Source organism: Protopterus annectens, chromosome 2.part2 (genome assembly GCF_019279795.1).
Source record: "Protopterus annectens isolate FY-2018-M chromosome 2.part2, PAN1.0, whole genome shotgun sequence".
In the NCBI taxonomy this organism is placed as follows: domain Eukaryota; kingdom Metazoa; phylum Chordata; order Ceratodontiformes; family Protopteridae; genus Protopterus; species Protopterus annectens.
Window position 1 is genome coordinate 529,900,685 of NC_056730.1, and position 13,197 is coordinate 529,913,881.

The following is a 13,197-nucleotide window of genomic DNA, read 5'->3' on the forward strand; positions in this document are numbered from 1 at the left end:
GTCAGTTAAGCTAGGGTCAGGGCAGGGATTATTCCTGGATCCTAGGTGGAGTAGGGAATTAATAGATTTCCAGAATTGTTTTGGGTTCTTGTTATTGTTGGATTGACGTTTATTGTAGTATTTTTTTTTTTTGTCTGAGGTGATTAGTTTCTTTACTTGGTTGCGGAGTTGGGTGTATTGAAGCAAGGTAGAAGGCATTTTATTTTTTTGGTAGAGCTTCCAGGATTTGTCCCTGCAGTGCATGATTTGTTTAGTTTCTTTGAATAGCCAAGGAGCAGAATTAGTCTTGATTTGTTTGTTTCTTAGTGGGGCTTGGGAGTTGAGGGTTTTCAGGAAGATAGAGTTAAAATATTCTACTGCATTGTCAAGTGGAAGAGTATATAGGATTTGACAGTTTATATATTTAAAGGTGTTTGAAAAATTTGAGGGGTTGAAGTTCCTGAGATTGTGAGTATGGATATAGTGGTGTTGGTGTTTAGTATTGTTGGTTGAGTGATGTATGAATGCAGGGAGATGGTCACTGAATGTGTCTGGGATAGTACCAGAGAGAGTTATTTTATTAGGATGGGAGACTATGACCCAGTCGATGATGGATCCTGGGAGTTGGTGTTTGTTAGGGCGAGTAGTTGTATGAATTACTTGTAGAATTTGATGAATAAGGAGGGGGAAGGTGAGTTGATTTTATTCCAGTCAATATTAACATCGCCTAGAATGTAGGTTTCAGATTTTATTTTAGTTGAGGCCCAGTGAAGAATATTTTCAAGGGTAGAGATGTTGTCACCTGGGGAAATATATAGGGAGATAATGCAGATATTTTTATGTTTATTTAATTGTAGGAGACAAGCGGTTAGTTCAGTATTTTTGAATTTTGGAATTGGAGTTTGAATTTTGGAATTGGAGTTTGTAGAGGGATTAGTGAGAGAAGGCTGGAGTAGATTAGAGCAGAGGCTCCACCTTTTCTATTTAAGCGGTCACTTCTATGGATTTGGAATCCATATGGTAGGATTTCGGAGTCAGCAATATGGGGATTTAGCCAGGTTTCTGAGATGGCTAGGATGTCAGGTTGGTTGTGGGAAATCCATGCTTGTATTTGGTGTATTTTGTTATTAAGGCTTTGGGCATTTGTGGTAAAGAACTTAAGGGTGTTAGGAGAGGAAGTAGAAGAAGAAGAGGGAGGGGGGAGAATGGATGTGTGTAATGGATGAAGTGGGGGTGGGGAGGAGTTTGTTGTGAGGCAAGCGCCAGGGTTAGGATGGATATCTCCAGATAAGGCTAGGCCATTATTGGGAATAACTTTTAGCTTTTTGGGTTTATTGAGAAGGAAGCTGTCTGGGGCTAGTAGTGATTTAAGAGTGAAGGTATTTGTTGTGGTGGAGAAGGGTTTGGGGTGGAATAGGTGCAGTAGGTTAGGAGAAATAAGAGAGGATGTTATTGTATGGAAATGGGTTGCTAGAAATGGTTTTGGGAGAGTGCATGGGATGGTTTGAGTTGGAGGTAGGCATAGGGGTGTTTTGGAAGAGTAAGAAGTAGCAAAATAGAGAGGAATTAGTAGCACAAGAAGGGAGCATGTGACAAGGATAGTATAAATGTTATGGGAGGACATACTTGGAGAATGTGAGGAAAATGAAGGGAGAGATGTTTGAGGAAGTTTACAGGTTAATTGAGGAGAAGAGGTAGAGGAAGTAGAAGGGGATGCAAGTCTTTACAGGGAGAGAGAGAGACTGAGTAAGGAGGACAGGGTGGGTCAAGTGGGGTTGGGAGGAGTAGGAAAGGGAGGGGTGGTAAGGAGAGGATGGTGATTAGTCAATTGGTTTGGGTGGGAGGGGTTAGTTAGGAATAAATGTAGAGTTACTGGGGGTGGGTGGGAATTGGGAGCAGGGTAGGGGAGCGGGAAGAACCAAAGGAAGGAGAAAATGGGAGGAAAACAATCATAGTGTGAGAGCCAGAAGGTAAGTTTGCACAGTTATGCTAAGTAAAAAGACTGACAACAAGTTAGAGTTGTGGTTGGAAATGAAAGAGAAATAACAGTAGAAGAAGGTCAGAGGCTATGAGGGATAGGGATGGGTAAATGTAGAGTGGAGAAGTGGAATGGGTATTCCAAGGAGAATAGTGAAACTGAGATCAGTAAAAGAGTTATCTAAGAAGTAAATGGGTGAGATAAGGAGAGGAGTAGGAAAGAAGCTAGAGACAGCGGAATGGTGGAAGAGCACCACCTAGTGGGCAGTCAGTTTAATACAACAGAGAGCCCTGTAGGGAAAAATCCTGTTAGGTGAAAGGAGGGAGCTTACGTACAACAAGAGTGGGGGTAGAGAAATATAGAGGGGGGAGTAAGGTTATTTTAAAGGACAGGAAGAAGCAAAAATATGTAAAATAAGGAGAGTAGGGTAATTCAGTGGGCAAGAAGAGGGAGGGCTTTGGCTGCTGGCTGACCTGGCAGGGAAGCGTACAGCGACCTACAAGAAAGTATGTACTACCTTCAAACTGGCAAAAATAGATCTAGCACTAGACATACTTTCACTGACAATGCCTTGCAAGGAGCCGGATGGGTTTTAGTTTTAGAGATAAAATGTCCTTGTTTGTGGTTTCCTTAGTATGGACTTCCAAAAGAGTACATTCGGGAGATTAGAGCAGGAGAAGACAGGAACACAGGCTGAAATATGCAAGGAGAGAAAAAAAAAAGGGGTAATGAAGCATACAGTACAAGAGTCAGGAGTTTATAATCAGGCAGTTAAGGCATACTCAGTAAGTTGGTAAGTTGAAAATTGGCTAAAGCAACTCTAAGAAGAAAAGTTTAAGTTAAACATATTCAAATACCATTATAACACAAATTAACAAGGCACAAAAAGAGTAAAATGTGATTAGTAGCAGGCACAGCACACAGATTAGCTAAGCAACAGAGTCTGAATATCTAGGTTACAGTCCTGGAATGTGTGAAATGCTTAATGTTTCAGGCAGGTTGGAGTTTTAAACTTCAGCTAGAGCTTAGCAACAGAGACAATATTAGGTTTACTCCATGTACATATAAATACATTGGGTTACAGATAGAGTGGCATTTCAAAATGCAATTAGCACATTTCCAGTTAATTTGGAGTAATGCAGGTCTCCAACTGCGTATTTCTTAACGGAATTACATATTTCTAGGAGGTATCTTGTAAACAAGAGTTCTTTCTACAAAAAATTGAGAAAAAAAAACTGAAGAAAAGCTGTTTGCTAGCCAGGCATAATCCATGTGCAGAACGCCAAGTTAATTGAGCGATTGCACAGTATTCAGATTCAGAGTAGAGACAGAGGAGTTGAATTTTAGATAGACACCATTTCAGTGAGCACTGAGCAAAACAAGCCCCATTTAATATATGGCTTCAGAGTGGTATTTTAAATGCGACTAGTACTTTACCAATTTACCAATTAATTTAGGTAACACAAGCCCCGAACGCCTGTTATTTATAAAACTCTGTAATGACCCGAAAATTTGCTTTTAAAAAGTAGAAAGCCCATGGTGGTGGAGATGTTTGCCTTTCATGCAGAGGTAGTCCGTGAGTGACCCTGACCAGCAGAAGCTGTGGAGTACCAGAAGTATATCTCTGGATTTAGTTAAGGACTATCAGGAGCTAGCTTAACTGCAGATTTGCCCAGTTGACCTAAATTGTGAATTACAAGGAATTTTGCTTTTCATGGACAAACTTAAAAAAATGGACTTGCAGTGTAAATAAATAGAAATATAAGAAAGCAAAAGTATGGACCCAATTGGAGTCTGACATTGAGTTTCTTACCCACAAATCTACCGAGGAGGTGAGAATGTCTGGCGTAGATGTGGAGGGGGAAACCACAGCTGATCATTTCAGAGGCCTAAGGATTCCGCTAATAATCATTAGGGCAGACTTGCTTGGTACCCTCAATGAATATTGGTAGGGGTCTGAACCTCCTAGATTTGTTAAAATTGATGTTTCTTTGAAAAAATAAGCAGAAAAATATGTGGCTCCTGTGGTTAAAGGATCCACACAAAGAATGGCAGGAGTTTACTTAGGGGACTTTTCAATGCTTATAAGCCCCAGTAAGGTTTATCTGTTCCTTGGTCTCCTACTCCTTCTAAATGCCCTAGGGACTCCTTGATTCCCCTGATAAGGAGTGATTGACTTACTCCTCTCACACTCACTCTCCCCTTGCCTTGGGGTTTGAGAAAGAGGATTTCCCTGATCCTGACTCTCCTGTGGAGGAATTGTCATTTGGGGATATGATGGTTTGTATGATGGAACATTTTAAATGATACTATTCTCAGGTTTCTGATTTTCAAAACCGATACTATGAACTGCTTCCTGTGGTTCCTCAAGTGCTGGCTGCCCTCTTGAATACTTTCACTGCATCTTGTCAGGCCCCTGACTCTGAACCTCTTGTCTCTAAGAAACTAGACAGGTTCTGTAAAGTTCCTGAGGCTCAACAGCTTTTATATAAAAATCCTTGCTCTGACGCTACTCTTATTTCTGATAAACCTTCCAAGTTGCTAGTTTATTCTAAGCTTTTGCCTTCTGATAAGACAGCCATCCCATGGACAGATATGGTAAAAGATATATACCTCTGCTACCTTATTCTTCATGGCTATTAATTACCAGACCCACATGACTAGGTATTTGTTCTCTCCCAATTTCGGGTCATTCTGCTGATTTCCCTCACTCAGAGGGTGAGACTTCAGCCATTTCCCTTTTGAGCCCTGCTTTTCAGGTGGCTCGTCATTCTATTAAATGTAACTAATGATGCTGCTGCTGATGCCTTCTGTAGGGCAGTTGCATGTGGATCTGTTATGAGTAGGTATTCTTGGTTATGCCTCTAGGTTTTGCCTGAGGACATTAAGGCCAAATTACTGGATTCTCCCTTAGACAACCAGAATCTCTTTCACATTGCTGTGGGTGAGTTATTTAGGACCCTTCAGGATAATGGTAAAGTTTGTAAGATTTGAAACAAATATTTGTTTCTCATGTTCTTAAGTTTCAGAGAAAGTAATCTTCTAAGCCTTCTTTTGTTCATAGACAGACAAAACAGCCTTTTAGGGGCAAGAAGATTTCTAGGAGAGTTTTTTTCCAGACAAACCTTCACAGGATGATAAGAATCAAAAGCCTTCTTTCTTTGACAAATCTGCTTCTGTCTGACATTCCGCCACTCCTACTTCTTGGCCAGATTCCTCTGTCCCTCAGGTTGGGTTGACTGTTTCTTTTTATTGTTTGGCAACGGATAACTACAGATGCCTGGGTACTTTCCATTATCCAAAGTGGTTGTGATTGTCCTTATCCTGAGGGGCTACTTTTACCTAAAATTTGGCTTTGGTAGACTTAGTCTCTTGAGTTCTTTAGTTAGTTGGAAGAAACCCTTATTATGCTGGGTACTGTACTTTCTATTTTTGGTCATGATTTTCTTTTTCTTTTATTTTACTCTTTTGTTTTAATAGAAGCTGTTGATGTTGGAATTCCACCAGGGTAATTTGTTTCTAGAGCTGGTCCAGGGCTTATTTCAGATAAGTACCTCTGTGCAGCTATATACATGATTTTGTGAATGACTCCACATAGACATCTGTGATGTCCTTTATATCACTGTTGCAGTATGTCTTACTAAAAGGTTATCCTGCAGAAGATAGCAGTATGTCTGGACAGCATACCAAAGCCTTAGGTGCTTGCAGGTGCCGTACGTCAGGCTTATGTCCTATGTCCAAGATGTGAGGTATATAAGTGACATACAGTCTCCTTATTCTCAGAACGTGTTTGCTGCCAGTCTTGAATGCTACTTTCCGGAATTCAGTCTGTGAAGTTGTTAGTCGTGTTGTCTCAGCCACTGAGCCTACAGTAAAGAAGTACTTCTTTGGGGACTTTTCTATGTTTTGTTTTGTTGGGTTATCATTTTATATGTCATCCAGAAAAGAAAAATGCGGGTTTGTGAGGCAGATTCCCCATAAAGATAGGCACAATAGCTGTTTTTTTCTGCCTAGATATAGACCATGGTCACATTCCATGTGTTATTTGTCAGGCTTTTGTACCCAATACCCTTCTTAGCCATTTGAAATCTCTTTCTTTTTATCTGGAGAACCAATGTCTGAAGTTGCTAGCCGAGAGAACTATGGCTTCTAAACCCTCCTGCCTAGACGTTTAGCTGCCAGTTAAGCAGAAATCCAAAAAGATGCATTTTGAGACTTCTGCTCTGCAGACTGTACCAGACTTCTCCATTGGATTGAATGAAAAACCTGACAACCTTCTGGTTCCATTGCCAAATGTTACAACCCAGTTGGAGGCTGATAATGGCATTGATTGCCTGCACCTCTGCTGAGGCTGAGCATGCTTCTCCCCCAGACAAGAAGAGGAAGCCATGGCTGATTACATCAGAAGGGCTTCGGGGGATTCCCCAGATGCTTGTTAAGGTAGAAGCACCTGGTTCCCTCTTTGAGGTCCTGCAGGGCTCTGACCTACCTTAGCTTGTTAGGACAGTGGTTCTCTTCACGAAAAAACAGAAGTCTAAGCATGTAGGTCTTGTGGCCAAAGATTTATTTATTTATTATTTATTTTACATTTGTTGACCGGGATTGTCCGACTGAGCTGAAGAGCCCTTTTTCAGTGGAGGCCCGGGGAGAAAAGCTCCAACATATTATACAATTTTCATTATAAATTAGCATTAAACAGCAATGTTACAGGATTATTACAAGGCATTAAGTAGCAATACAATGTTATACAGTGTCAATAATCAGGAGTATAGCATAACTATTTCAAGATGTATAAAAAGAAATATGTCATTAAGATGAGTATAGTTTTTGGGGTAAATGGTTACAAAAACCCAGTTTTATCGTGATTTAGTTGCATGAAGGCTAGACAATTACAGTAGAATGTTTTTCTGAGGCAATTTGCTTAATAGATTTTAGAAGACAGTAGAAAGAGTAGTCAAGGCAGATTAGAGAGAGCTAGTGAGAAGAGTGAGTTAAGGGCAGAAAGTAGATTAAGGTATGAGAAGTAGGGGATGTTAAGGAGGGAGAGTGCAGTGGCAGGACCAGTGACTTTTAAACTGCTCTTTGGTGGCTGTCTTAAATTGTTTAAAATGTGTAAGGGTCCTGATTTCTAGTGGGAGCCTATTCCAGGCAATAGTGGGGTGATAGCTGTACATGTTGCGCCCAAATTTAGACTTGGGTTTGTAGATTTGTAGTAGGTCTTGGTTAGTGCTTCGGAGAGGTCTGGAGGGAGAATAATGGGAGATGAGAGGGGATAGTGCTGGGCAGTAGGAAGGCTGGTATAGGATAGAATGGAAGATCTGGAGCTGAGAGAGAAGAAGCTGGTGGGGTAATTCAAGCCAGTTTAGGTGTTTTAGAGAGAGGCAGTGATGGGATTTGTAGGGCAGCAAATCTAGCTTGTTTTAGGTAGATTCGAGTTTGTTCAGGAGTGCTGAGTTAAGATTTGTGAGAATTTGAGAACTGTACATCAGACTGGGTAGAAGGTAGGTAAGAGAGAGAGTAATCTTGGCTTCAGAGGTAAGGAATTTGTTGTTACAGTAAAGGAGCCCTAGTGTTGAACGAGTCTTTTTGGTAATTAACATGCAAGTCAAATTTAAGCTGATCGTCGATGGTTACACAAGAGCTTAGTACTGGATTGTGCCTGAATGAGAGTGTTATTAAGGGACTGTATGGAGAAGGAGGGTTTAATATTGTTGAACTCTTTAGGTAGGAAGAGTAAAAGCTTTGTTTTTTTTAGGGTTAAGGATGAGCTGGTTGTTGGAGAGTCATGTTTCAACTAAGTTAAAATATGCCTAAGTAGCTGAGAAGAGCTTAGAGGGAGAGTTGGCTGTGGTGATGACTGCAGAGCCATCTGTGTATTGCACTAAAGATGACTGAGGACAGGAGGTATAGAGCTGATTAGTAAAGATATTAAAAAGTAAAGGCCCTAGGATAGACCCTTGAGGTACACCCATTTTGACAGGGTGAGGAGGGGAGAGAGCAGAGTGCCATCTTACTGTTTGAGATCTATCAGTGAGATAGCTGGAGAACCATGCAACAGCATCAGAGGAGAAGTTGAGGTTATGCAGTTTGTGCAGCAGAAGAGAGTGTGAGACATTGTTGAAATCTTTTGAGAGGTCCAAGAATAGGCAAGAAATAAGTTTATGGTCATCAATGGCTATAGAGACAGTGTTGAGGAAGGATAATAGAGCTGTAGTGGTGCTATGTTTGGGTCTGAAGCAGTGTTGAGTGGGTGTAAGCAGATTTTCCTATATTAGATACTGCATAACTTGTTTATGAATACATTTTTCTAGTACTTTAGAGAGAGAGGGGAGAGGATAGTGATAGGTCTAAAGTTGGAGATATCAGAGGAGTTGCCTCCTTTGTGTATAGGTAGAGTGTAGCATTGTTTCCATATGGAAGGGACTTTAGATTTCACTCAGGGTCTCTTCAAGAGTTATTTGGCCTTAAAGCCCCCCAAGGGTTGTCAGTGCCTTCCATCTGACTCTGTCTTCTGATGAAGAATTGGCTTTGTATTCTGAGGAAGAGTCTCTAGCATATTCTTCTCAAATTAATTTCCTGCTCACTTTAGGGTCGGGGGATGATGACACTCTTTCTCCTGATTTCTGTTATTGAGGAGCTTTCTTTTGGGGACACTGTTGTAAAAATGATGGAGCATTTTCAGTGAAAAACTTCTCAAATGTCTGAGGTCTAAAAGAGGTACTGTGACCTCTTACAAATGGACTCTCCCAGACTTTCTGCAGTACCTCGTGTTGGGAGCTTTTTTTGGATACCTTTTTTTCTGCTTCCCAGATTCCTGAGTCTCAACCCTGGTCCTAAGAAACCTAACAGCTTTTACTGAGGCTCAAACATTCTTATATAAGAATCCTCCCTCTGACCCTGCAGTTATTTCTTTCTCTATTTACAAACCTTCCAAATTACTATCCTTCTCCAAAACTTCTCTCCTCTGACATGGATAGTAGCAGTATAGACAGTTATGGGAAAACATTGTGTACTTTGGCCGCCCTGGCTTTCAGAGTCATAAACTACCAGACCCATGTGACCAGGTATATGCTGGCTTGTGTGCCCAAATGTAGTGGTGTTCTGACTGATACTGCTGACTCTGAAGGTAAGACTTCTGCCATTTCTTTAATCAATTGTGCTTCTCATGTGGCTCACCATTCTATCAAATGTAGCTATGATGCCTCTTCATGGGTGGCTGCATCAGTGTCAGTTATACAAAGATACTCTGGTCTTAGGTTACAGTCCCTTCTTGAAGACATAAAGGCCAAGTTGTTGGATTCTCAATTGGATAAGCAAAATCTGTTTGGTTCTGCTGCTGCAGAACTTTTTAAAACCTTACAAGATAAAGGCAAGGTTATGCAGGACCTCAAACAGATTTTTCTTTCCTGTATTCGTAAGTTTCAATCAATTTTCCTACAAAGTCTTATTTGTACATAAGCAGCAGAAACATCCCTTAAGAGATCTTTTAAAAGGATGCTTCCTGATAAGCCTGCTCAAGAATATAGAAGTTAGAAGCCCTCTTTCCCTGACAGAGCTGCTTCTGTTTGAAATGCATCTTTCACTGATCCACAACCAGATTTTTCTTTCCCTCTAGTTATCCATCTTTTCACATCTGGCAGCAAATCACCACTGATTCTTGGGTTCTTTCTGAAATTGAAAGAAGTTACTTAATTGTTTGGAAAACCCTTCTAACCCTGTTCATGGATTCCTCAACCTCCATGTTGCCAACTTCCTCGCTTTCCTCCTATTCTTCAGGACATTTTAGCTCCGGGAACCTTTCATCTTGGTCTTCCTTCCCAAGCTGTTGCCTTGTCTCAAACAGGAATTTTGGTGGTTGATTCTTCAGATGCCTTAAATCCAGACCTGCCTTTTCAACCTCCTTCCCTCACTTAGGAGCTGTATACAGATGCTTCAGATCTAGGTTGGGGGGGCTTTTTCCAACAACATCAGGGTCCAAGGAGTTTTGTCTCCCCAAGTGAAAGATCATTGCAACATAAAAGAAATGAGAGCTCTGCTTTTAAGCTCTTCGCTCTGCATTCCTTCTGGGTTTCAGGTCCTCCCAGAGGTTTTTCAGGCAACACTATTGTCATGTGGTATGTAATAAAACAGGGGTGCAAAAGTCATACCTTTTTTGTAGGTTTACTCTTTTGTCTGGTAATTTGCTGTCAGCTGTCATTTGATCCTTCAGGTGGTATACATTCCTTCAGAGTACAATCTACTGGCAAACAAGCTGAGCAGGTCCAAGAAAGTCCCCTATGAACAGATGCTTCACAAGGAGGTCTCCCTGGACATTATCTGTTGGTGAAGTACTCCTCAAGGGGGATCTTTTTGCCTCCATTCTGAACAGGCAACTTCCAAAATTCTGTTTCAGAGTGCCAAGTCTTCTGGCTTGGAAAATGGAGGCCATGTCTTTTTCTTGGAAAGGAATGTTCCTCTTTGCCTTTCTTGTTCTTCCTCTGTTGCCCAAGTCCTAGGCAAGATTGTGTGGGACAGGCTCAAAAATCTTGTTGGTGACTTCCATTTGGTGCAGATAGCACTGGTTCCTCCTTTTTGTTTCATCTGGCCAGGGGCAGTCATCACAAATTACCTCACAGAATGTTTGTTTATTTATGTCAGATTGTAGATTACTCTCTCAGGATCTTTTACATCTTAGTTTTTTTTTAGAAGCTAAATGTGTAAGATATAAGGTATAAATTACCATTGAGACTTTTTTGGTCCCATCAGCAAAGCAAATACTGCAACGTGTAACAACATAGTTTCTGTCTCTGCAGTGCTTGCAGTATGGCTAACAATATCAATAAATTACCTGGAGTATTTCTTACTGAGCATTTAACAGTTGTTGCTATTACTGAGGCCTGGGATTATTTTTATCTGGAAAATTCTAGGGTTCATGAAATATGAATGTTTGCAGGATAGTAGAAATGGGGGAGGAATCTGATTATTAAAGATTCTATAGATTCAGAACTTATTCTTTCAAATAAGAACTTGGAAGTCATGGTTATGTATCTCAAGGATATGCATGCAAATATTAATATTAGATTAATACTTGCTTATAGATCCCCATCTTTAGACAGTGCATCACATGATGAGTACTTATCATTCCTTGAAAATAATAATATAGTAATTTTATTAGGTCATATAAATTATCCCTATATTGACTGGGCAGCTTACACTTCCAACTTTAGAAGTGAATCCGTACACATTAACATTTTGTTACTGAATGGATTCAAGCAATTAGTCACTGAACCTGCTAGAGAGAGCAGTGTCATGGACGTTATTACAAGTAACTGTAATAACTTGATTCATAATAGTAAATTTTTCTACCGCTGGGGAATTCTGACTATTATGCCTTATCTTTTGAAGTCATGTTGGCATGAACTATGAAATCAAGAGCTTACAAGAAGTTTGATTTCAGACTTACCAATTTCGATAAACTAAAACAAATCATTTCTTCAACTAAATGAAGTAATGTGGCACTTTCTGAATATATCTGAGCTCACTTATAAAAACTATAGACTGAAGCCAATTCTGAAATTGTTTGGACAACAAGAGACGCAAGAAAATCAAGTTTCCTTTTTCATGGAACATAAACTTAATTGAACTTTACAAGAAAAAATGTCTATTTTGGCATCTCAAGAAACATCCTACCTCAAGAAATAAAATAAATTTAAGTAAAATCAGTATGCAATTCAAATCTGTACTGCACTATGAAAAAATCATTATGAGACAGGTTAGCTGATGATCACACCAATAAAAAGTTATAATATATGTTAACTTTTGTTTAAATATCTGCAATGAAATTACAGTGATTATTTATCAAGCTAGGTCTGTTACTGATCCAAATCAAATAGCTACACTATTTAATTACAGTTTTCTTAATACATCATGTACTTCCTGCAGGGACAAATTTACATTTCTGCTTCCTGTCGGACTTGCCTTACTTTTTCAAAGAAACAGACCTCAGTGGGCCCTGATAACATTCTGGGTATTTTAATTGGTAACATATTATTTTTGCTGGTCAATATGTTGATTATTATCTTTAATGGTTTATTGAGGATAAGTTCTGTTCCTTTTATCTATAAAAGATCAATTGTGCCAATTTTGAAAAAGGATAATATATTTGACCTTCTGTTTCTGGCCTTTCTCATGTTGGCATTCATTTATAGCCCAGTCAGTTGTGGCAGTATTGCAGCACAATTTAACTTAATGAATGGACTAGGCCATCTTAGGGAGCATGTATTGCACTTACCATGGGACATTTCAGTTTATAGTGTACTTATCACAAATAGTGAATTTTGATAATTAATTGCTTAGACCACTCAGATTAAAATGGAATGTTTTTGCTTCCTACTTTGTTGTTTTTTTCCAGGCCAATGAAACCACTGAGCCAGTACTTCAAGTCAAACTCAAACAGCTTGCTTCTCAAGCACTGGACCGGTAAGTTAACATTCCTCTTTTGTTACAGATAAGTAAGCTTATTTTGTACTTTATGATTATATTATATTATAAGCAGCATTCTTGTTGAATTTTCTGCATCCATTTCATTATAGGTAATCTCTCTATTTCCTGTTGCAGTTTATCATTAATTGACTTAATTGTTGACTCTGTGGTTGCATCCTAGGTTTAGTTAGTATAAACTGTCATTAATCACTAAAAATATATTATCTTACAGTTAGTCATTTGTTTCTGTGTTGAAACAAATGAAAAGCATTGCAAAGTCAAGTTAAAACATAAAAATGGTATTTTATAAGAAAAAAATTGTCACAATCCAACCTAGCTTAGCTGAGAACATTGGGTTTCTTGTTGTTTGCCTTTACCACATTATAGACCATCTGATCAGAAAGAGCAATGATGTTGGCCTTTGCCAGATTATAGATCATATGATCAGAAAGAGCAAAGCTGAAAGAGTAAAAAGGTCTTGATAACCGTTTTTGTATCTCAAATGCATTAACATCTCATAGTTTTTGTATTTTGTCTGTCTTTGCTTGCTTTTGCAAACTCTTGGAAAGAATTACAGTAGAAGTGTACAGCTTCCTTAATGCTTTAAGCTTCTCAAAGATTTTTGTTTTCTTCACGCTTTGCGGTTTCAAGTCTTAAGACCATGGTCAACAGCTTTTTTTTTTACCTGAATTTCATCTCAAATCCTATTATTAAAAAAAAAACATTTTTGTACTGTTTGCTGCACTGATTTTATTTTTTTTATTAATAATTTGGTTATT

General features: G+C 39.3%; 1 protein-coding gene across 1 annotated transcript in view; it reads left to right on the plus strand.

Annotated features, from left to right (window-relative positions):
* Window positions 1–13,197, plus strand: part of CAPN7 (calpain 7) — a 1,011,285-nt gene that overhangs the window by 175,512 nt on the left and 822,576 nt on the right. Inside the window, exon 4 of the mRNA XM_044064001.1 lies at window positions 12,348–12,415. Within this exon, the coding sequence (XP_043919936.1) occupies window positions 12,348–12,415 (68 nt within the window). The remainder of the gene's footprint in view (window positions 1–12,347; window positions 12,416–13,197) is intronic.